Source organism: Pieris brassicae, chromosome 1, assembly GCF_905147105.1.
Source record: "Pieris brassicae chromosome 1, ilPieBrab1.1, whole genome shotgun sequence".
Classification (NCBI taxonomy): Eukaryota; Metazoa; Arthropoda; class Insecta; order Lepidoptera; family Pieridae; genus Pieris; species Pieris brassicae.
The window spans coordinates 14,092,683-14,117,219 of record NC_059665.1 but is presented as its reverse complement, the minus strand read 5'-3'; the positions used below and the strand labels follow the sequence as shown (position 1 = coordinate 14,117,219).

The window sequence follows — 24,537 nt, the reverse complement described above, 5'->3', positions numbered from 1 at the left end:
CCATAAACTTGTGTGATGTATATTTATTGTTAATATAGCGCGTATATAAATGATTTACATGTAGATTATCCCTATATTTTAATAATTGTATGAGAAATAATTTATGAAATTTCGAAAGTTTTAAGAATTGTTACCAAGTTAAGTTTGGCAATACATAAGATCTAATAATAAACCTGGAATCCCCAACCTGCGAGTTTATCGCGTAATAATATCAAGTTTTAATTCATATGACGTGGTCTGTTACTGCATTGACGTTTTGGTTTAAATGTCAAACGACCCACTTTTTCAAATTTGTTTAAGAAGTATGACATAAGCCATGACCAAGTCGTATTTTGGCGGCAAGAATTTTATATTAATTTACTTATTAAACATAAACTTATCAAACCATATATTTTACGATAACTTCGATCAGCAAGATTGTTTCATTAGTACTTGGAATGTAAACTAGGATATTATACTTATTTCATAATGCACAAAAACGTTTGTATAGATACGTTTATGAACGCATTGCATTACATAGCTACACAACGTAACTGAACGATAGGAAAAGTAAGCTCCCAGGCGTCGGTGTAGATTAGCAATGTCACTGTCATGTGTCAATTTAAAGCAGACTGTGATCCATCGTTTTTTATCGTTCAATCATACGCAAACGTAGAGGTCCGTCGGGTGCATACATAAATGTCACAGCGTATTCCAGTGGGTCGTGGTGGTATTCTAGTCTATAGCGGCGTAATAGCTGAAATAAAATATTTAATTACTATCCTCAACTCACTAATGAATTTTAGTGTTATATGCTAAAAAAATAGTATTTTTAATAGTAGCACCACAGGCGTCGGCAATACTGTAGATGACGCTTTTTGTTTATTTCTACAGATTTCAGGCTGCAATACGCTTCCGATATACTCGCCAAAACAGACTAAGATGAGTTGTTAAGGCTCTTCGGGCTAACATCGAGATTCCAGTTAAGAAAAAACATATTAAGAAGTCAAAAGGTGGAATAGTGAAGCAAACTAAGCAACGCGCCTTTATGGCATATAAACCAGTGAATATTTCGGTCATATGCGGTAGATTTATGTGAGGTTATATGGGAGCTGTCTTTATAAGTATGATCCTTTCAATATGAGGTATTAATACGAAACCATGCTTTTGATTCATGAGTTTCACAGACTGTTATCTGTAATTTCTGCGTAAAATATACGAAAATCCTTAATCATCAATTTGATATATAAAAACCCTCTTATTTATAAAAATATTGCACATTGCACCGATTCTAAAGTAACTGTCTCGTTGTGATGAAAAAAGAACCCATTTTGACAAAGAGGTACAAAGGAACACTCTGTGTAATTTTTTTCTGACACTCAAAACTTCTAAAAACTTTTTTTTTAAATTTAAATTCAAAATAATAAAATTGTGACAATTAACATTTATATATTTATTTATTCATTTGGGAAACAAAACAGATACATCTCTAAAAGTATAAGTCAGAAAAGAAATATAAACATAAAATTAAAGCATTGGATATATCCATAAAAAGTTTCACTGATAAAAACATCATTCATCTAATAAAGTATTTTTGTTTTTAGTTTTTAATTCAAAGAAACCACTAACCTTAGCTAATAGAACCTGTATTTCGAGATCAGCGAATCGTCTTCCCAAACAAATTCGTGCTCCGAAACCATACGGAAGAGAAGCGAAGGAATGCAACCTCCCATTCCCTTCTAACCAACGCTCTGGCTTAAATTCCTTTGGATTTGACACAAATTGCTCCATATTACCCGTCACTATCGTTGGGAATACGACTTGTACCTGTAAAACATTAAAAAATACTATTATGTCTTGAGCGCGTATTTACATCCTATTTTGTAACATTGCCATATAAATAAAGTATTTAGTATTATTAAACTATTCCATATAAACATTTTGTTCGAATAAGGGTACATTTAAAGAACAAACGGGCAGAGCTATAAAGATGCTACTGGCCATAGACACTCACACTGCCAGAAGATCATAGAGAAAACTTGTTTACTAATCTGTGAAGTCAGATAATGATGTCAATATATTCAATGCTAAAACTTAAATATATTATACATAAATCTGTAAAAAACCTCATTTTCAAAGATATTCATTTAATACTTATAAATTGACCAATTAGCCTTGTTAAGTTTTGTGTTATTCATTATTATATGTATTTTTTAATATATTATTGTCTGTTTGGCGCCGCAAATTAGACTTTACCTCGCATTTTGATTTTCAGAGTCTCTAAATACAAACATGAAAGTTATAAATGTTCACATACGTGAGTATTTTACGTCAATCAAACTTAAAACGAAAATCCAGTTTCAGAGGATGTGTCTTTTGGGTGTGATGTGATTTGACAGCACTCAAAACGAGATTGTGACTAAAGACACGAAATGGATTATGGACCTGTCTTGGTATTGAATCTCACCCTGATGCCTTTAACTCAAACAAAATTGAAAGAATGTTGCAGTTTTTTCTTTATTTGTGTACGCATCTTCTATATGTCCGGTTTGAATGGCTAGATATACGGATGTATAATTTAAGAAGGCCCACTTACTGATAAAGTGATGTGAGAATAAAGAAGTGGGAGTGCCATGCTGTTGCTTTCGGGCTTCAGCCAATCGGGCAGGCACGACCGGGGCAGTACCACTGTCTCACAGAAAACCGGCGTGAAGTGATGCAATAGGTTCATCTTATTGTACTCGCGTTTCGTGCGGTGAGTGAGACTCCCGGAGCCCATCAATTCCCCCCTCCCCCAGAATATGAAGATGCAGTTTAAACAGAGATTACCCCAGGGGGGTACCACACGTTTCCGCTGTGGAGAATCCCCTTCTGAGCGTCCATCATCGGAACAATCAGTATTCGGTGGTGGATGCACAGGCTGCCCTTCGTATTCTGGGGTGGGCAAAAACTGCTCAAAAAACTATAAGTTTCGATCTCGGGGCAAACGGAAGAATTTACCGAAGGCATCCCCTTCCACGCTCTCAGTGGACTTTACCAATGTTAGGGGGCTCAACTCTAATCTTAACGCGGTTCACTTTCACCTCGAAACTGCGAAGCCGGCCTTATTCTTCCTTACTGAGACTCAGATATCCTTCCCGGCTGATACTTCCTACCTCTCCTACCCGGGGTACAAATTGGAACATTCATTTGTGCCGCGGGCGGGAGTTTGCGTGTACGTCAGAGAGGATATCTGTTCTCGTCGCCTCGGGTCGCTTGAAGGAAGGGACCTATCTAGCCTCTGGCTGCGCGTAGACTGCGATGACCATCCGCGATTCTACGCATGCCTGTATAGGTCCCATAGCGGAAATACCGAAACTGAGCGACTCATTGAGCACATCCAAATGGCTACAGATTCCCTGCTCGAAGGGGTTCCTACCGCTGAAATCGTGATACTTGGCGATTTTAACGCTCACCATGCCGATTGGCTCGGTTCGGAAACCACCGATCACGCGGGAAGATCCTTTCACGACTTTGCTTTAGCTTACGACCTGTCACAAATGGTCCCTGCGATTACGCGAATACCAGATGTGGATGGTCATAAACCCTCTTTGTTGGACCTTCTGCTGACCTCACATCCGGAGACCTATCAAGTCTCTGTTGACCCGCCATTGGGTTCATCGGATCATTGTGTGGTCCGGAGTACTGTGCCTACTACACGCCCCCCTCGGCCCCGTTTTTCGGGTTGTCGTCGTATTTGGCACTATCGGTCAGCAGATTGGGATGGGATGCGGTCTTTCTTTGCGTCCTACCCTTGGGGGCCTATGTGCTTTTCGTCGGAAGCTCCAGATTCCGTCGCTGCCTCTGTCGCCGAAGTGGTTCTGCAGGGCATGGAACTTTTTATTCCATTCTCTGCGGTGCCGATCGGTGGCAGGTCACAGCCCTGGTTTAAGCGTTCTTGCAAGGCGGCATCGCGTCGAAAGCGAGAATGCTTTAATGCATGGGCGGAAGCGGCGATATCTCGTGATGCCAATACCAGCGAACATAAAAAAGCATATAACTCAGCCTCCAGGTCCTTCAAACGGGAAATCGCTAAGGCAAAGTCAGAGCACATCGCCAGATTTGGCGAGAGATTGGCCCAACTCCCTTCTGGGACCCGAGCCTTCTGGTCTCTCGCCAAAGCTGTACAAGGGAATTTTTGTCAGCCATCGATACCACCGCTGCACAGAGAGGATGACTCGCTCGCCCACACTGCGAAGGAGAAGGCCGACCTCTTGGGCTGTCTCTTTGCGTCCAACTCGACTTTGGATGACCGGGGGAGATCACCACCGGCGATTTCGCGGTGTGATAACTCAATGCCGGAAATCACATTCCAGCAACGTGCTGTTCGCAGAGCACTATCTTCCTTGGACATTCATAAGTCGAGCGGGCCGGATGGTATCCCTCCAATTGTGCTGCGTACATGTGCTCCTGAGTTGGCTCCGGTCCTGACGCGCCTTTTCCGGTACCTGTACTCGCTCGGCACTGTCCCGAAGTGCTGGAAGACCGCTTCGATACATCCGATCCCTAAAAAAGGCGATCGAACTGATCCATCCAACTATCGCCCAATCGCAATAACCTCCTTGTTCTCCAAAATAATGGAATCCATTATTAATGGCCAGCTCTTGAGTTATCTAGAGGGCCACCAGCTGATTAGCGATTATCAGTACGGCTTTCGTCGTGGTCGTTCAGCTGGTGACCTTCTAGTATACCTTACTCATAGATGGGCAGAGGCAATTGAGTCCAAGGGGGAGGCACTAGAGGTTAGTTTGGACATAGCGAAAGCCTTCGATCGGGTGTGGCACAAAGCACTGCTCTCGAAGCTACCAGCCTACGGGCTTCCTGAGAAATTATGCGACTGGATCTCCAGCTTTCTAGCCGATCGGAGCATCAAGGTCGTCGTCGACGGAGCATGTTCCGACCTTAAACCCGTGAATGCTGGGGTCCCACAAGGCTGTGTTCTGTCCCCGACCCTGTTTCTTCTGCATATCAATGACATGTTGCAACTTAGCAACATTCATTGCTATGCGGACGACAGCACTGGGGATACTCTTTACACTGGCCGGGCAGGTATTTCTCGGGCAGTTGTCGATGAGTACCGGAACAAACTTGTGTCTGAAGTCGAAACTCTTTTACGTGGAGTCTCGGACTGGGGTAGACTAAACCTAGTCCAATTTAACCCCAAGAAGACACAAGTTTGCGCGTTTTCCGCGAAAAAAATACCCTTTGTCGCTACTCCTCTTTTCGAAAACACTCTTCTTGAAGCCACAGCCAGCATCGGAATACTTGGCGTTGACATATCGAACGACGTTCAGTTTCGCGGTCATTTGGAGGGAAAGGCTAAATTAGCCTCCAAAAAGCTTGGTGTGCTCAGCAAGGCGAGACGGTACTTCACTCCGGGCCACCGCTTGCAACTCTATAAAGCGCAAATACGGCCCCACATGGAATACTGTTCTCACCTCTGGGCGGGGGCTCCCCAGTACCAGCTCCTTCCACTTGACCGTATCCAACGAAGAGCGGTTCGAATCGTCGATGACCAATCCCTCTCCGAGCGGCACGATCCTTTGGCGTTGCGTAGAGATGTGGGGTCACTCTGCATCTTCTACCGCATTTACCATGGAGAGTGTTCAGAGGAGTTGTTCGGATTAATACCTGCAGCTGAGTTTCAGCATCGGACGTCGAGGCAAAATACAAAATTCCACCCGTATCACCTCGACGTCCGACGTTCCACGACTGAGCGTTTCTCAAGGCAATTTTTGCCGCGCACCACCGCTATGTGGAACCAGCTGCCCACTGAAGTATTTCCGAACCAATTCGACTTAGGGTCCTTCAAGAAAAGAGCGTACAAATTCTTAAAAGGCCGGCAACGCACTCGCGAGCCCTCTGGCATTGAGAGTGTCCATGGGCGGCGGTATCACTTAACATCAGGTGAGCCTCCTGCCCGTTTGCCCCCTATTTTATAAAAAAAAAAAAAAAAGAAGATCTGAGGTCAAGACCTATAATTGTCATCTGCATATATATATTACTGTGTGTACAAAGATTAAAGTTAGTTACGCGTTTGTTACCATGGTTACGGTTGTAAAAGTATGATTGAAAAAGAGCGCTGAAACGTCATACGGCAGTAATCCTTGAAAAATGGTTGTCAATTTAATTAGCGTTTTAGAATATAGTACTTACGCCTTTTGGTATATGATATCCGCAAATGACGTCATCTTCTTGTAAAGTCCTGCCGTTTCCAATAACAGTTGAATACATTCTGAAAATTCAATACTTAGGTAATATTTCACAGACAACAAGTGTCATCTGAGTCCTAATAATTTCGGAATAAAGTCACTGTATTAATGATATAGAAATCGAAAGAGTCAGTTTTTTTACCATTCGGTAAATATTATATTTACAGAATAGCCCTGTTAAACGTTCATAGATATTTTTTTACTATAGGAAAAGTTGCAAAAGTCATACCGCTACCCATGGAGATTGTTAATGCTAGAGAGCTGGTGAAGGCATTGCCGGCTTTTTAGAACTTGAAGGACAGTTGGTCGAAGGTCGAATTGTTTCGAAATACTTCAGTGGGCAGTTGGTTTCACAAAGATTATACCAACCTGAAAACTTCTCGGACAAACGCCTTAGTGTAGTGAAGTTTGTCCAAGTCAGCGTACGTCAAAGGCTTGCTAGGATCAGGGAGTACTTTACGTATTTCTTCGGCCATTTTCTCTTGTTGCTTCACTCTTGTCGCTGCCTGGTACAGTATCGAACATACTGCCATTGATATCTGTCAAAATGTGTGTTTTAAGAAAAGTTTGATGCCATACACTTTTATACTATTAATTTCAATGTATAAGACTATCTAATCTATACTACTGTGCACAGGTAATAGTTTATCTAAAGTTTAATAGTCTGTGCTTTGGCAAAAAGCTACATGTCTATTTAAAGAGGATCAAAGAAACAGATCTGTGGTCAAGACTCATATGGGTTTCTAGCGCCACTAGATTATTATTTTTATCATAATTTGTGCATATTTACATACACAAATACTTAAATCTTGTTATTTAACGGAAATAAACTATGAATCACTACTAAATACACATAATATTTGTAAAACAGTTTATATAATTTAACCAAATTTTATTATAACTCGAGTATACCATACCGTATCGATGCCAACGAGTATAAGATCAAGCGCCATGATGGTAGCTATTTTTGGGTCTCCTTCACTCTTCAGCACGCGCTCCAAGAGAGATAGATCGTTCTCTGACGTCACCTTCTTGGTTTTCAGGCGTTCTAACGCTTCATTGATGTAACGCGTACAGAGTCTGAAATGATTATTAATCTACTGTTTTATCCAAATGTTGAGAAATATAATAAATTCTATAAACAATATGGCGGTAGCTTATGGAATAATAGCGGGTGATCACAGTCGAGATTTTCCGTATGCCAAAGTGATTAGTATTGACATTGATATACGGAACATAGCGACTTTATTCACCATCTTGCCTAGAGATGCGCCTTATAAAGCAAATACTTAACAGTCAAAAATAACAATAAAAATATACAAGCCAACAACAACAACAACAATATAATATTTTTTCCTAAAAGTAGTTTTATAAATCTGAAATTACTTACTCAACAAAAAAGTTCATATTATTAACGTATTTCGTCCAAAGTGGTGTTGGTATGTATCTCCAGTATGGGGCTTTTAACTCCAATACTGCGACGTTCCGAAGTGCAAATTTGGCTGCATCGATGATCCTTTGGGGCTCTGAGTTGTTCGTTAGGTCATTTGATAGACAACCTAGTCGAACATCTAGGGCGACTCGGCCAATACCTGAAATATTGATAGTCGAAGTAGTTTTAAGTTTTTATCCTATAAATCTTGCAGACACATTCCGTTTGAGAAACGCTTCATTTGAAACAGATCGGCACGGCCACATGCTCGCACAAAATTGAAATTCGACATCGACTATGTTTGTATTGGATTAAATCCGTCGTTTTGTTTATTGGACGCAAAATGGCGATATTTGTGTCACTCATACAATCAATCTGCGGTATTAAGGGTTTTCAACTCATTTGAATCAGATAAATACGGCTACTCGGTAATCGCTCGCGCTTTGCATTTTCATAGATTTGGACAGAAGTTCGATTCGTTTTTAAGTTTGACATCGACAAAATTTAATTAAATTTAATAAATATTTTATTAGACGCTAAACAAAATGGCGTGATTTGTTCTACTCATTGTTATCGGTGGTATTAAGGTTTGAACTTTGAAAAAAAATTCAATTTTATGGTAATGTAATTTACATTTTACATGAAAATTATTTAACTTGAGTTTTAAAAAGTTATTCGCTCTTATTTAACATTTTAAATATAAATTCTTACTCCTTTTGAATGTCTATTGAACCTTTTAACTGATTCCAAAAATGCGAATGCAATAAACAAACTATAAATTCAATAAATACTCACATTCAAGAGACCACTTATGAATATCATTGTCAAAGTCTTTCGGCAAATCTCCAATCTCATCTCTTGCATTCTCCATGTATCTAATGAAGTCTTCCGTCACCATCTCGATAGGTGCCACATACTTCTTCACCGTCTGCGGCTGCAGAATTGGTCTTTGCACCTTCGAACGAAATGTGCGCCATTGCTCTCCGTGACTGAAACGAAACAAGTTTTTATTTTGTTTGTTACTTTAGTCATAGTATGTATTCCGTATATTTTCTATCCACAAAAAGCTGCTCCGATTATAGGCACCAGTCTCTTCCAAGGATGGCCAATACATGCAGCATGTAAACCAGTAAAATACAATATTATAAGGCAAAATATAAACTTTATAATTATTATGATATATTTTATGATCGCGTTATAGGTGATACGATTATTTTAAATGCAGAATTTAAAGAGAACAATTATTAAATTTTCGGGTTTTAAAAGTACACTAAAACTACTCCGTATGTGTTTACTTAGGTGTATGTACATAAATCAGTACTTCAATACCAGTTAGACCACCGCCCTATTTGTCTTTTACGTACAGTATATAACAACCGTAAAGTAAACAAAAAACTATTTACATAGAGGTCCCTACTTGCTCTGAGAGCAAATTTCCCTGAACTGATCAATAATTAATAACTAAGCCTCATTTATTCCTTGAAAAATTGACAAAATATGCACACACAAAATATATATATATTTCATTTTTATTTTTCAAGGACCTCTTATTGAGTATATGCCTCCTCCAAATGGGAGCCATCTGTTTTGGGATAACAATGCGTTCTACATTTTTTGCTGCTGACCTACACAAGCTTTGAAGTCTCCCAACAGAATAAAGATTATGTTGCTTTGATCAATAGCGTGTTGAAGTTGGTCGTAAAACAACGACATCCCTTTATGATTGGAGTCGCTAGTAGGGGAATATGCTTGAATAATTGAAATATATGCGTCTACAAAGACTAAATTTAGGACACATACTCATTCCGATTGATTGATTCTGACTGATGTTTGCTATGATGTTGTGATCTGGCTCTCACGCGGGGACTGGCCGTAGTGGGAGAGGTGGAGGGCGCGCTTGTTATTGTTATTGTATTATATTATTTGTGTCAAAAAGGATTGGGTTGCGGTGGCATTGAATATCAACTGAGTCTAACTGTAGAAAGCGTTAGGACTATTCGTCTGCTTTTTTTCTGCTCTTTTACCAAGCCTCCTAACACACTTAATGCCATTGTAATCACATTTAACTTTTAAATTTTGTCAAGAGCTCTGTATTGTCAGTCCAAAAAAGAGTAAAATTTCCCTCCTAATTGGTCTCTCTAAGTGGTTAATTTTTATTAGTTATACTTCCAATTTTTCTTCCAAAAGTTAATATTTGGTTTCTAGCTATTAAATGTTTTCATTTATATTAACTTATAGATAGTTTCTTTTATATCCTCTTTCAGTTTGCTGATTGATTGATTTTTGCATTGCTTTTAAAATACTTTTTATTTCCTCCATATTCTATTTAAATAAATAGAAAAAATAAATAATAATAATTTATTATTTATTTTTTCAAAATACTTAATAAATAACTCTGTATTTTATTAGTATTTAATTACAAAAAAGAAAAAGAAGTTCAAGACAAAAACTGATTTGAACTTGAGATTATCATCGGTCTACGCAAACGGTTAACTGGTTATCAATGGTATTGAAATTTTGATATAGGTGCTAATTTGTAGTGACATTTGTCGCGAATGTCTACTACTTGTTTAGTTAGTCACGTAGGTATTGGTTTGCACTACCGATAAAATCAACACAACAGTATCACAATTCACTATAATGCACTTCCTAAATCACAGATTTATAGAAAATATAGTCATTTTGAACAAAGTTAGCCGCGTATAAATTTATAATTAGTTGTTCTGTTCACAGTTTATTTTACATCTATTTTTGACGTATTTTGCTCTAAACTATATATGTACTAGTCACTTTGTGTTAATTTATGACTTTTATACATATATTTGAACTATTTTCCACGAATAATATTTTTAAATGAAATATAAATACGGGATTTGTGTTGACACACGCAACCCGAACTACCCACTTGAACTGATCAATAAAATGTATAAATAATTCCGACTTGTAGACCTTGTTGACCTACGAAGGTAGTTCTAGACGGATAGTTGTTAAGAAATAAGCAAGTACGTTACCAAGTGGGTAGAGGGACGGGCTGCCCTAGAGATTTAATTTCTTATTGTTTAGGTATAAAATAGTCGCAATTTTTTTATTGCATTGCAAATTCTCATTTTACTCACACTACAATGATCAGCTTAACACCAAGTAATCATTAGACCACGAACTAGAAGGTTTTTAGAAATAAGGGGAATATTCCTGTAAGCTATAGATGTAGTATGCAAATTGGTGATCAGGTTTCTTTAACCTCAAAACCAAATTGGTTTCATCAATTAAGAAGTGAATAATTTAAAACATTGATTGTTAGTTACTAAGCGTGTTGTAATGCTGGCATTATTGGCATCGGATGCTATAATAATTGTAAGGCGTGGAACAATTATATTATTCAAAAATTAAATTATTCGGACGCCAGCTAGTTATGTTATTGTTAATCTGTTCTTCTCTGTTTTACATAGCTACTACTTTTTTTAATAATAGCCTAACTTTGTCAGTGTCTGATCCATAAAATGTCAAAAAGTGATTCGAGTACTACACTACCATGTTTTTCACTAGTACTCGACCTTCGTCAAATTCTTCCACTTGTCGCAACAATTTTCCAAGTTTCCTTTTTATTCCATCTTCTCAAGTTGCTAGTCCTCTCTTTCTTTTTCCCATTCCAAGTAAAGTCTTCTTTACAAATTTGCCATGACAAAGCGTGGATACGATTGTTTAAAAATACGGATTGTATTGAAGTTTTTAAACGAATAAGTTTAAAAAAATAAAAATTTTTGATACTCGCGTAACAGATTTAGAAATAGAAATCTCTGTAATAATATTTCTAGCTGCAATCTAATAATATCGCTAATCGCTTTCATAACGGCTACATGAATAATTTATAGTTTGTCTTCGGTAGCGATTCACGTTGAATCACAATTAAATGCAGTTAGGTATTAGGATTAAAAGTCATTCATGAACTACAAATGAGGTCAGAACAGTTACTCGAGTTCAACAATCTATAGACAATATTTATTTCGTAATCCTACAGCTAACATAAATTATGTATAATAATAAATAGATACACCTAAAATATAGCAAGAGATGGAATACATAATACATTTTACTACAAAAAGGTTCAAAAATTAACAAAAGGAAACAAACAAATAAAAATTATTCAATACATTTAAGTGGTACCTAATTCGGATGTGTTGTGTGATAGTGTAAAAGTGAGGGTAAGTACGTGAAGGTATGTATGTGGAGTATGCTCATGATTCAGGTGATTTTGCGCTATGGATATTCTTAATACACCTTTTGACGATAATCCACGATAGCTTAAACAAGTCAAGGCTTAAATATTGGTCGTTGTATGTCCGGGCTGTGCGATACAAAACTGAGTTTTTTAGATAGTTAGTTCATGTGAGGAACATGAAACAGAGCACGGTGAAACAAGGAAGGTCAACTTTTCTAGGAGAGAATAAAAATTAATTTTATTTGAGATGATGTCATGTAGTAGCAATCAATCGTATTGTTTTCGTCGAAAGTCTAAAGTATTAATTTTAAAATGTTCACACGCGTCTTTATAGGTATTAAACTTATTATTGGAGATACATTTCAGGAAGTCTTTTGGGATCTTTTCAATTTTCTTTGTGTACAGTGTAACTAGGTTTGTTATTGTTGTTTTAAATTATTATAATTATCATCCGGTAGCGTTACCCCCTGCTTTTCGTGTTTTAAATCTTGGTATCAGTTTAATAAAGAGGTTTGGATTAAATTTAAGTTTATAAGCACATCTGTAAATGCTGATTATCAATGGCTATTTCCAAAGTATATAGCTATAAGAAAGTAGTAGAGGCCTAAACACGTATTTATAAATTCTCGTTATTTATCAGTGGGCAAACGGGCTGGAGCCTATTGTTAAGTGATACCACCCAATTAATGTCAGATGACTAGTTCTTTAAATACATGAAATTAAATACTAAATACATTATATACATATGTCGTGTGTTTTTTAAGATAGCTAGTACTGTGTCTCTCAACTCGGGTTCACGGTTAAACTAACTAGGTTCTCCCGCAAAACGTAGTGTCAGCCAAAGGTTTGTACTATGGATACAGTTAATTGTTTAAGGTTTATTTTATTTCCCAAGAATAATATAAAAAAAAATATTTATTATGTTATAATCTTGAGTCATCGAGAGTTTTTCCTAGACACTGGCAGTCAATTCACGTCTCATACTTCGCATCTTATGACGAAGAAATCGCTTTTAGAATAAGAAATAGACAATAATACTGCGTGACTTCAAATCGTGAAACAATGCGGTAAACATTTTCTCACAATCGTGTGACTTAGTACTTGGTTTACTATTTTTGTTCGGTATTAGCTGTGTCTCGGGGTTTTATTTTTTTATAGACCAGGGGGCAAACGGGCAGGAGGCTCACCTGATGTTAAGTGATACCACCGCCCATGGACACTCTCAATGCCAGAGGGCTCGCGAGTGCGTTGCCGGTAAGTAAGTAAGTTCCTAAATACCTACCCAACGCAAAACCTTTCAGTTCTACCTATCCTAAATAAGCTCGTTAGCTTGGTAATATTTGTATAGATATATCCTAATTGATGAATCTATATCTTGACTAAATACCATTATAACGAATGTGAATCTGTGGAAGGATTGTGCAGATTATACATTTGTGGTCACTTACTGATCAAATTTATTTATTTTCCTTTCCAAGAAGGAAAGAAAACAACCAAATTTACTAAGAGCTACATTAAGAGAAAAATGATATATTTGATCGTTATATTTACGTATATATGACAGTCACGTGGGGTAAATAAAAAATCTGAAATTTTAAGTTAATTTATTCCCACTCAATTATTTTTAAGTTTATTAAAGAGTTTATAGAATTATGAATTATAGAAGAGTTTATTAAAGAAAAGGTTACGTGGAACTTTTACATATTCAATGGCGCGAAACGGCAAAAACCTATAAAGGTGGCCAAAACATTTCTCATTGTCAATGTTAAGTATTTAAAATGTCTTTCGTTAGGTTAAGAGATAATAAATATAACACTTTATTTTGTATGGAGACATATTTAATAGCGAGAATGAAGGTAATTCAATGTTCAAAATGGCAACTTTACACATTACTGTACAGACTTAAAATAAATACGATACATCATAATAGTATTATATTCAGAAAAAATGTTGTAAAACAGCTGATAATAAATTTTAAATCAGTTAACCCTGACTCAAACTGTGAGTTTCGAAATTGGAATGCGAGAATGACACTCCTCTACCGGTTTCAAGTGTGCATACAATTTTACTGTATTTACATCGCACCCTACAGTGAGTTAAATTAGTCTGTGGATTTTTAATCTTTAAAGAGTTATAGACAAAGACTCTGTTCTCGTTATTTATTTATTCACTTTTACGTAGAGAAAATGATATCCACAGATATATTCATAAATCTCTATTTATTGACATTACTAAACGCCGGCAACGCACTTGCGAGCCTTCTGGTAACGTGAGTGTCCATGGCAGGCGGTATTAATTAACATCAAGTGAGCCTCATGACCGTTTGCCTCCTGTTACATAAAAAAGCTTTGTAAAATCACGTTTGAATATAAATTAAATTGTAGGTATAGAAGATAAATAACGATTTATATATTTTGCCAGAACAAAGAAACTGCAGGCTTCAACCGCGTTAATGTCTTCCCTCATTCGTTGGTCTTATTTGACGTGTTGAGTATGGCTTAATAGAACCCTATATTTTAAGGGCCGGCAACGAACTTACGAACCTTCTGTCAATGTCCAAATCCATGGGTGGCGATATCATTATCATTCCTGGTATATAAATAAAAATACTCCATCAAATACTAACTATGCTCTGTGGTTTCGCCTGGATTGATTCGGTCATATTACGAAAATCTGAACCTTTTTACGGTAATTAGACTTTTATATATCTAATATATTAAACTACTAATAGACTCTTGATTAACACTACTTTTTTTAATGTTTTAAACATGTACCATGAACCACGGAATAATTGTTATCTAGTTACCCAAGACACAGGGACTCCCTTGTGTACAGACTAGCGATATATGAATTGTGTCACAACCCTTTGGTCACAAATAAAGTTATTATTATTATTTATTATATCAAACTGTATATTGTCAATAGTTTCATGGGTTACACAATCGTAATTACACATAGAACATAATGAATCATTTTTTCAAATATGTCATGTACTTTTGAAACCAATGCAACCAATCAAATCTTTCCTCTTTATAATATTAGTATAGATATAAATGCTTTAGATAGGTATAAATAGCAATTCGTATGTGTTGTGTAATGTGTATTTGTTTACAAAACTTTTCTATAAGCAGAGTTAAACATAAAAAATCTGAATAATAACATTTTTGTAAAAAATATTTTTACTTAAAATTAAATCACTGTTAGATAAAGTCGTTAGAAGTAACGTTTGTGAGACCTCGCTTTCGCTTTGCCCCACTTGCCAACTAGGACAAACATCTCAGTTGAAATACGTTTTTAAGTTATTTCTTTAACGGAGTTTTATTTTATCAATATCATACTAATTTATTCATTTGATTATTATTATTCATTTTCAAAAGTTTGGAAAAAATATTATCTAATTAATAGTCTGTTTAAAGTCTACAATAATTAATTGTATGTAATAGATAATAAAAACTCTACGGCCTCATAGAAGTAACATAGACTAGATAAGCACAGTTATATAAACCATCGGGAGGTCGAGTTTGTAGAAAAATAATAAATACAAATTACATTTGTAACTCAACAAAAGATTTGTTAAAAATGGCGCCATATATACATATTATTATAATTTTACAGTGACGGGGTCGCAAGACTGTTTTACTTAACGTTTTGGCTTTTACGTGAGACCCGACATAAAAATGGTTAGGAAACGACGGACTAAACACTCAAATCAGAACCATAGATTTAAATAAAGAGTGGCTCTAATGGATCTATAACGTACTATATTTACATGTAACAAATACATGCTTTTGTTTTCTTAAATCAAATTAAAGAAATCGAAGCAATACACTTGCGTGCCATACACAAGAAAACGAGTTAAGCATGACGTAGACCGGAGCGTTAAGACGGTAGACGCAAGTTCGGTTCTGTACATCGAGAGCAAACAACGTACATATATGGCGAGAGAACGGTGAGGTATTAGCTACCGCAGCTAATAAATTGACTACCCAGTCAGTAATTAGGTAGCCTAACGTTAACTAACATAAAAAGTAAATTGAAAAACTATTTTTATATTCATTTGTCGCGGTCCTTAACCTGTCCGGTCCCGGTCCCGGTCCTGCTATGGTACCGAAAAACGATCTCTGTATGCAACTTTACAGAAATTGGTTAAATAAAGTTAAATAATATAAAGATTAACAAAAGGCTTTTATTATCATAGACATGAATACAAATAATACAATTATTTCATTTTCACTTATTACTACTAAGATTATTACAGAATTTCATTAATTGTAATAGAATTATTATTATCATTGTTATCGTTAGTATATACTTTTGTTATTAATGGCTTCGAATCTTTACGAATCAACCGTGGTAGGGACACGAAAAAGATGGCGCGTAACGGAATAATGTAAGGCGTAACCGAAAAATGGGACGGTAGATTTTTGTACAACGCCGATAAAGAAATTTCACTTCAAAAAACTTGTTTGTTGATGTTTTAAACATGCGAAAGCAACACATAATTGAAACTAGTAAAAGTCTTAATAGACAGAACACTATTTACTTAATTATTCATACGTTATATCCGGCACGTGAAGATTATTATTTGCCTATTAAAATTACTCGTATATGTAATTTTAAAATATTCCTTATAACAAAGATGTCATATTATGCCATGCGCGCTAACTCACTGAAGTGCTAATAGTGCTAAATATACATCTAACATGGTTGACTTTGCCATTTGTTTTATCGCAATTCATATTCAATGACATTTTAATGGGCCAAGGATTTTACTTATATCACGAAATTATAGCAAGTTCAAGAAGAATTATAAACGAAGTGTAGTTATGGTCAGAAATCTATATGGAAATACATGTTACATTTATTTGTGGGTTATGACGACATACAGATTTTTAATTTCTCAATTTAGTAAATATTAAAAAAATAAGCGTTCTTGCAAGGCAGCATCGCGTCGAAAGCGAGAATGCTTTAATGCATGGGCGGAAGCGGCGATATCTCGTGATGCCAATACCAGCGAACATAAAAAAGCATATAACTCAGCCTCCAGGTCCTACAAACGGAAAATCGCTAAAGCAAAGTCAGAGCACATCGCCAGATTTGGCGAGAGATTGGCCCAACTCCCTTCGGGGACTCGAGCCTTCTGGTCTCTCGCCAAAGCTGTACAAGGGAATTTTTGTCAGCCATCCATTCCACCGCTGCACAGGGAGGATGACTCGCTCGCCCACACTGCGAAGGAGAAGGCCGACCTCTTGGGCTGTCTCTTCGCGTCCAACTCGACTTTGGATGACCGAGGGGGATCACCACCGACGATTTCGCGGTGTGATTATTCAATGCCGGAAATCACATTCCGGCAACGTGCTGTTCGCAAGGCACTATCTTCCTTAGACATTCATAAGTCGAGCGGGCCGGATGGTATCCCTCCAATTGTGCTGCGTACTTGTGCTCCTGAGTTGGCTCCGGTCCTGACGCACCTATTCCGGTACCTGTACTCGCTCGGCACTGTCCCGAAGTGCTGGAAGACCGCTTCGATACATCCGATCCCTAAAAAAGGCGATCGCTCTGATCCGTCCAACTATCGTCCAATAGCTATAACCTCCTTGTTCTCCAAAATAATGGAATCCATTATTAATGGCCAGCTCTTGAGGTATCTAGAGGGCCACCAGCTGATTAGCGATTATCAGTACGACTTTCGTCGTGGTCGTTCGGCTGGTGACCTTCTAGTATACCTTACACATAGATGGGCAGAGGCAATTGAGTCCAAGGGGGAGGCGCTAGCGGTTAGTTTGGACATAGCGAAAGCCTTCGATCGGGTGTGGCACAAAGCACTGCTCTCGAAGCTTCCAGCCTACGGGCTTCCCGAGAAATTATGCGACTGGATCTCCAGCTTTCTGGCCGATCGGAGCATCAAGGTCGTCGTCGACGGAGCATGTTCCAACCTTAAACCCGTGAATGCTGGGGTCCCACAAGGCTGTGTTCTATCCCCGACCCTGTTTCTTCTGCATATCAATGACATGTTGCAACTTAGCAACATTCATTGCTATACGGACGACAGCACTGGGGATACTCTTTACACTGGCCGGGCAGGTATTTCTCGGGCAGTTGTCGATGAGTACCGGAACAAACTTGTGTCTGAAGTCGAAACTCTACTACGTGGACTCTCGGACTGGGGTAGACTAAACCTAGTCCAATTTAACCCCAAGAAGACACAAGTTTGCGCGTTTTCCGCGAAAAAAATACCCTTTGTCGCTACTCCTCTTTTCGAAAACACTCTTCTTGAAGCCACAGCCAGCATCGGAATACTTGGCATTGACATATCGAACGACGTTCAGTTTCGCGGTCATTTGGAGGGAAAGGCTAAATTAGCCTCCAAAAAGCTTGGTGTGCTCAGCAAGGCGAGACTGTACTTCACTCCGGGCTACCGCTTGCAACTCTATAAAGCGCAAATACGGCCCCACATGGAATACTGTTCTCACCTCTGGGCGGGGGCTCCCCAGTACCAGCTCCTTCCACTTGACCGTATCCAACGAAGAGCGGTTCGAATCGTCGATGACCAATCCCTCTCGGAGCGGCTCGATCCTTTGGCGTTGCGTAGAGATGTGGGGTCACTCTGCATCTTCTACCGCATTTACCATGGAGAGTGTTCAGAGGAGTTGTTCGGATTAATACCTGCAGCTGAGTTTCATCATCGGACGTCGAGGCAGAATACAAAATTCCACCCGTATCACCTCGACGTCCGCCGTTCCACGACTGAGCGTTTTTCAAGGCAATTTTTGCCGCGCACCACCGCTATCTGGAACCAGCTGCCCACTGAAGTATTTCCGAACCAATTCGACTTAGGGTCCTTCAAGAAAAGAGCGTACAAATTCTTAAAAGGCCGGCAACGCACTCGCGAGCCCTCTGGCATTGAGAGTGTCCATGGGCGGCGGTATCACTTAACATCAGGTGAGCCTCCTGCCCGTTTGCCCCCTATTTTATAAAAAAAAATTACCATTTATTTCTTTTTATAATGCTTTTAGCCCGGGCTAATCTTAGGATGGATATAGGATATGTATCTAAATACAGTACTTGTACTCATAGATACAGTCTATAAAACATATCTTCGTCAGAAAATATTATTGTAAAAAATATTGAAAATTACGTGTCAATAGTACTTGTAATAAATGCACTGACTTTGCCATCACATGGAAACACAACTAATTATTAATTCGTGTTAAATTAAATTACATCGTTTAGTACGATTGCTAAGTCAAAATATATATTAAAAACATGAAAGATTTGTAATATTGATATGGTTACTAATAATAAAATATACCGTGTTTATACAATCCCTGCTTGGTAACTGAAAATTCACTTTATCCAGAACGAAGTTACAGGGGGTCGAAAATGGCTTCACTGGTACCATTGACTGAAGCAATTCCATGCACCCAGATACAATGTTAAGCGTTCGTATATTTTCCACAGAAAATGGAGTTAAACTATAGAAGATTCTATTGAAAAACTAAAAATTAGAGGAAACAATTTAAGAACAAAACGTCAAAATAAATAACTAAGTCAGGCATTCACGATATAAGAACTGTGTCATGTTCTGAGTATAACAAACCGTGAATTCCTTTTTTGAATTGAAGTATATTATAGTAAATATAATAAACGTGTATTGGATGTCAATGTGACAAACATAACTTTGAATCCGTCAGAAGGTTGAAAAGAAATGTGACATTTAATACCATGAGTATCAAGCTACATATTCAGAAAAACAAGTCTCGAAAATACTGTATTAGGGAGGATTATCCGATTGAAAACTCTTTGATAAAATTCAATTATACTAGGGTGAGGACGCTCCATTTGAATTGTGTTATAGTTTCAAACTAGTGTGGCAAAATAGTTGTTAAGTGTAATCGATATATTGGTTTATGTTGGTAGTATTTATTCTTTTTTTTTTAAACTTTAAAATAATTGTTATTGTTTTGTTTAGTGCATAGCTGTCACTCCAATATGGTATGGGTATCGCTGGTGACTTATAGCAGAATTGAGCACATTTTTGTTTAAAGTGATGTTTGTATTTATTTTTATATATATGTGTGTTTAATCAAATAAGTAGTCAACCACTAAACACAGTGTAAGTATTAAAACATCCATGTATCGTATTACTTGGTTGGATAACAAGCAGAGGCTACGTCTAAGTTATGCCCTAAGTAATACACAAACGTGACCCAGCATACATTTACACCTACTAGTAGCAAGGTTATATTTTATGAGATGTTTACTGAAGATATATAGTATATACGTTTATAAATATCTACTGTCCCAGGGCCAGATTTAGTGGAGCATTCACAAAAGAGGGGCCCTTACAATAGAGACTTCGGAATTTAAAACATTTTTAAAACTAGTAAACACTTCTTTAGATATTTTTTTTCACTGTTTTACCTTTACCTCTGTACAAACAGGATTATATTGTTCTTAAATATTAACAGAAATCATTGATCTGCATTTGTATTCTTATGGTTGGTAAATTAATCTACTTTACACATAGAATGAAAAACTAAAAAATTGGTAATTTTATTTGGAAACTAATTTGGAGCCATGGGGCCTAATCCCCTAGCTGGCCCACGGCCTTCCGACCTCTAAATCCGGCCCAGACTTAAGGTAAACTTAAGATTACCTTAGCTTAGAGTTGCTTATAAACCAATAATCGTCAAATCAGATTTCTGTATCTGTTTCATGATTATTTGATAATCTAATAAGGCAAGTAGGTGATGAGCCTCCTATGCCTGACACACGCCGTCGACTTTTTAGGTCTAAGGGAAGCCGGTTTCCGTTAACCAATTTACTTACTAATTTTTTTCAATATTACGGTAGAATCAACGTCAATCAATTTTGAATTTAGAATAATGGTATTCTAGATTCTGAATTTTTTGATAATGTTTAAAAATTGAATTTAAAATATCTAGCTTTACTTAATTATTGATTTTTAAGATTGCAATGTATTTAGAATGATTCGAAATTCAACCATGGCTTCAAATTTGACCTCTAAGTGGTTTGACATCTAACCTAGTACAATCACTAAATCAATTTTATTGGCTAGAATACGATTTTATTGTTTGGTAGGCCACAACTTTGGGAACTTAGTTTTGTTTTTGAAAATTAACCTCCATATTATATTAAAAAGCCATATTCACTCGATTTAACCCTCAAAACGTCGAAATTACTCGATTTTTGTTGGTTTATCTTGTTGTTCATACAATGTAAGTGTTTGTCTATATAAGAAACCAGAACGCTTATGAAAGAATATGACGCTTCATTTATATACTTTTTTCTGACCTTTATTATAAAATACCGAACGATGTTTTTTTTAAATATTTTGTCTTCCTTGAATACATTAATAGTTACTCCCTACATGAAATACTAAATCAGATCTTAGAGCAACATTCGTGTAACACACACTGAGATTCATGTACAAACAAAGTTAATGTAGCTATCGTGATTAACTTGGTGAAAGTTACCGGGAAAGTAGTCTTGAAAGCGTCAAATTTTAAGCAAATTTTTATAATTATCACGAAGCTTTAAGTATTCTGTTTTAAGGTTAATAAAACGACACGTTTAGTTATATTAATGTTTTAAAACAATAACGAGTGAAATTATCACCATTTTTGCCGTCGCGGAACATGATAAATTAATTAGGAAGTAATTCGGGAAATTAAATAAATGTTGTATTGTCTTTTATTAAAACATAGCATTTAGACATTTAAAGAAAACTATGTATTATTATAAACTTACACCGTGACCAAGCACGCTGTATAGCACGCGAAACGTAAAATTATGTAAAATAAATAACTTTATAATAATACATAGCTTCAATCCAGTAAAAAAGTGTTTTCTTTAAATTAATAAATATTTATAGCAAATAAATCATTCTTTATAGATTATTACAAATATAGAATACTTATACATTCATGCATACCTAAGGTCCTATATGAATTTTGGTCTAACCCCCAGTCCCCCCAATTTGTCGCCACCATATTTATATCATGAATAAAGTTTTATTATTATGTTAATCACACATAATATGAATCTAATTGAATTATATCTTGGAATAACTTGTATTAAAAAATAAATTACTCACACTCCGACAACTCCTGGTAAATCACCGAAAAAATCCTTCCGCACTTCAGACTTGTATTTCACAAGGCAAGGCATGGCAGGCCTAAACGGAGTCGGTCCTTCACGCCTATACATCCTCTCAATCTCATCAGCATCATACACGAATAACAAATCCGGCCTACCAATCAATCCACCGAGGCGCACAATCCTTCCATATTTATCCAGAAACTGTTGTGTTACCTTCGCGAACTCAGATATATCAAATTGACCAATGACTGGTACCATTCGCCACGTATTCCCCAAAAGGGGGATGGGTTTAGGGCCGGGCACCTCTGAGTAGGGTTTTGCGTTTGAGAATACTTCGTCGGTAAGGGCGGCGGTGGGTGCTATTTGGGAACGTTGACGTTTTGAAAAGGGGCATCCTGATGCCTGACGTGACCCGATGATAGAGAAAGGGCGGACGTAACCCGTGAATGACTGAAGCGAACGGCCCATAATTAAGGCCGCCTCGTTCGGAGGTTTGTCGGTGACTGGTAGCGCGAGATTACTACGGCAGATTTACCGTTGGGTGGCATCTGGCATTGCAGTCACGGACAAGCGTTCTCTTTTTTTATTAAACTTTCTACTATACTTGTTTCACGGTAACGTCGGTCGATCAGACGAACATATTCTCTTGTTTTTATTTTTTTTAATAAAAACTTTTTAATTCCGATCCGCTTTTACAAATGTGTAAGAATAATATTTAAAACTATTTTCATGTATTTTTCTCAAATTGACTGTTGTGTAATATACGAGAGAAATAATACAAAATTGTCGCTCCAATATTAAATTAACTGCTATTCCGTGTCAATTCGTGAATGTTATATATAAATAAAATATATAAAAACCAGTACTTGATAATATTATTTTTAATTCGCTAAATGGCTCGTTAATATATTTACCTGCAATGAATTTTTATGACAATGACATTAGCTCACGCTTTGTTACGTGACTATACAATCACGGGTCACGGGTCATGCATGTTGCCTTGCACCGATCTAATTCTATTAAAAAAACAATCAAAACATAACGTTGTCTATTAACACGTTTTGAGGCATCGTATGTTATAAAATTACTTGTACTTGTAATAAGTTGAACTATATAATAATATTAGTATTGACAGTCTGTATAATTCATTTTCAATGAGACTATAGAAAAAACTACTATCTTCGATAGAAACAGTTTTTAAACTTCATATACTAAAGCGGCGTAAACTGTAATAACCGAACCACAATCTGTGGTTAAAACTAAAACTAATCTGCTCCCTCAATAAATAATATATATCTGTGATCGCATCTTCATTGTCTACTTCATACTTCTGTCTTCATCTATGGTGGTACCTTGAAAATTAAAACAACACAAAAACTAATAAAAATCATAATAAACAATATTGAATAACTTTTAGTTATTATTAAGAGAAAGTTTAGACAAGCTAAAATTTGAAAATATATTGCAGGTATTTAAATGATCTAGTAGTGCGTAGACATAATGTTATCGGATTTTGAAAAAGAAAAAGTCTTTTGGACCAGAAAAATGAACTTAAATTTAGTGAAATTCATAAAAAGCAAGCCAAATATTTGGCATCCAAAGCATCCCAAATATACTTCTAGTGAAACTAAAGATAACACATATGCTGAATTTGCAGCAAAATATGGAGATGCATTTTCTGGCCAAGCTGTTAAAGAGAGATGGACAAATATCAGATCAACATTTGCAAATTATTTAAGAAAACTTAAAACTAGTTCAGCTGAAAATGAGGTAAGATTTAATGTGATAATTATACACAAAATATACTATTACAATCAATATACTAAAAGTCTATTTTTAATATGTAAAAAATATTTTAAGGCTTATAAAGTTAACTGGCACTTGTGGGAACCATGTCAGTTTTTGCTTAAAGTAACGAAAAGCTTACACCATGGGGTATCCAGAGTAAATGAGGAAATATCTACAGAGGTAAAATAAACTTTTTAACTTTATAGTGAAAAGTATTTGTGATGAATTTACAGAGTATTCAGTAAAAGTGCAAAAAATTTGAAAAGTACGTACATTTTCTTGCAGAATCTATCAGATATAGAAGAACCTGTAATAGACAGCAAAAGCGAAGATAACTCTTCAGAAAGCAATACAGATTTGAGAATACCATGTAGAAATTTTGCGGAAAGCTTGTTATCTGTATTTAAAGGAGTTCAAAATGATGCCTTTGGTCTTAATAATTTAAAAAATAATAAAATTGGAAAAGCTGTCACTGGAAAACTAAGTCAGTTGGACTCCTTAGAAGCAACAAAAATCTCGATGAAAATTATTGATATACTATGGCTATATGATCAAAATAACCCATTGAATCCCAATAATCTCAAGCCAGAAATCTTTTAAGTTAGGATTTTAGAAGAGATTATTTAAATTGTTTACAATTATAAGAAAAAGTCATTGAATATTGTTTTTTATTTGTAATGTTTCATAATCAGAACTAAATAATGTTGTCGAAACTAATATAAAAAGAGATTTATGTTTTTGGA

At 36.5% G+C, this 24,537-nt stretch overlaps 2 protein-coding genes across 5 annotated transcripts; one reads left to right on the top strand and one right to left on the bottom strand.

The window, feature by feature from the left end:
- Positions 1-18: 18 nt before the first annotated feature.
- Positions 19-22,703, bottom strand: LOC123708626 (probable cytochrome P450 301a1, mitochondrial). 3 transcript variants are annotated; one of them, XM_045659430.1, is made up of 8 exons: positions 22,002-22,703; positions 8,458-8,651; positions 7,621-7,822; positions 7,148-7,310; positions 6,600-6,769; positions 6,175-6,253; positions 1,609-1,806; positions 19-736 (listed from the first exon to the last, which is right to left on the bottom strand). In XM_045659430.1, the coding sequence occupies exons 1-8, from the start codon at positions 22,472-22,474 to the stop codon at positions 629-631; spliced, it is 1,587 nt and encodes a 528-aa protein (XP_045515386.1). In that variant the 5' UTR covers positions 22,475-22,703; the 3' UTR covers positions 19-628. The 3 variants fall into 3 exon arrangements, with proteins under 3 accessions (XP_045515386.1, XP_045515395.1, XP_045515403.1); XM_045659439.1 differs by lacking the exon at positions 22,002-22,703 and adding an exon at positions 19,194-19,294; XM_045659447.1 differs by lacking the exon at positions 22,002-22,703 and adding an exon at positions 10,266-10,521.
- Positions 19,983-24,453, top strand: LOC123708668. Of its 2 annotated transcripts, none has more exons than XM_045659501.1 (4): positions 19,983-19,997; positions 23,475-23,776; positions 23,867-23,974; positions 24,080-24,453. In XM_045659501.1, the coding sequence occupies exons 2-4, from the start codon at positions 23,507-23,509 to the stop codon at positions 24,392-24,394; spliced, it is 693 nt and encodes a 230-aa protein (XP_045515457.1). In that variant the 5' UTR covers positions 19,983-19,997; positions 23,475-23,506; the 3' UTR covers positions 24,395-24,453. The 2 variants fall into 2 exon arrangements, with proteins under 2 accessions (XP_045515457.1, XP_045515449.1); XM_045659493.1 differs by lacking the exon at positions 19,983-19,997 and adding an exon at positions 23,238-23,354.
- Positions 24,454-24,537: the final 84 nt, after the last annotated feature.

Excerpts from the sequence above, each read along its gene's own strand:
- LOC123708626 (XM_045659430.1), bottom strand. The coding sequence starts at position 22,474 with ATGGGCCGTTCGCTTCAGTCATTCACGGGTTACGTCCGCCCTTTCTCT. Across the intron at positions 7,823-8,457 it reads TCATAAGTGGTCTCTTGAAT|GTATTGGCCGAGTCGCCCTA; the intron begins GTGAGTATTTAT and ends TCAATATTTCAG. Across the intron at positions 737-1,608 it reads TACAGGTTCTATTAGCTAAG|CTATTACGCCGCTATAGACT; the intron begins GTTAGTGGTTTC and ends ATTTTATTTCAG.
- LOC123708668 (XM_045659501.1), top strand. The coding sequence starts at position 23,507 with ATGTTATCGGATTTTGAAAAAGAAAAAGTCTTTTGGACCAGAAAAATG. Across the intron at positions 23,777-23,866 it reads CTAGTTCAGCTGAAAATGAG|GCTTATAAAGTTAACTGGCA; the intron begins GTAAGATTTAAT and ends AAATATTTTAAG. Across the intron at positions 23,975-24,079 it reads ATGAGGAAATATCTACAGAG|AATCTATCAGATATAGAAGA; the intron begins GTAAAATAAACT and ends ATTTTCTTGCAG.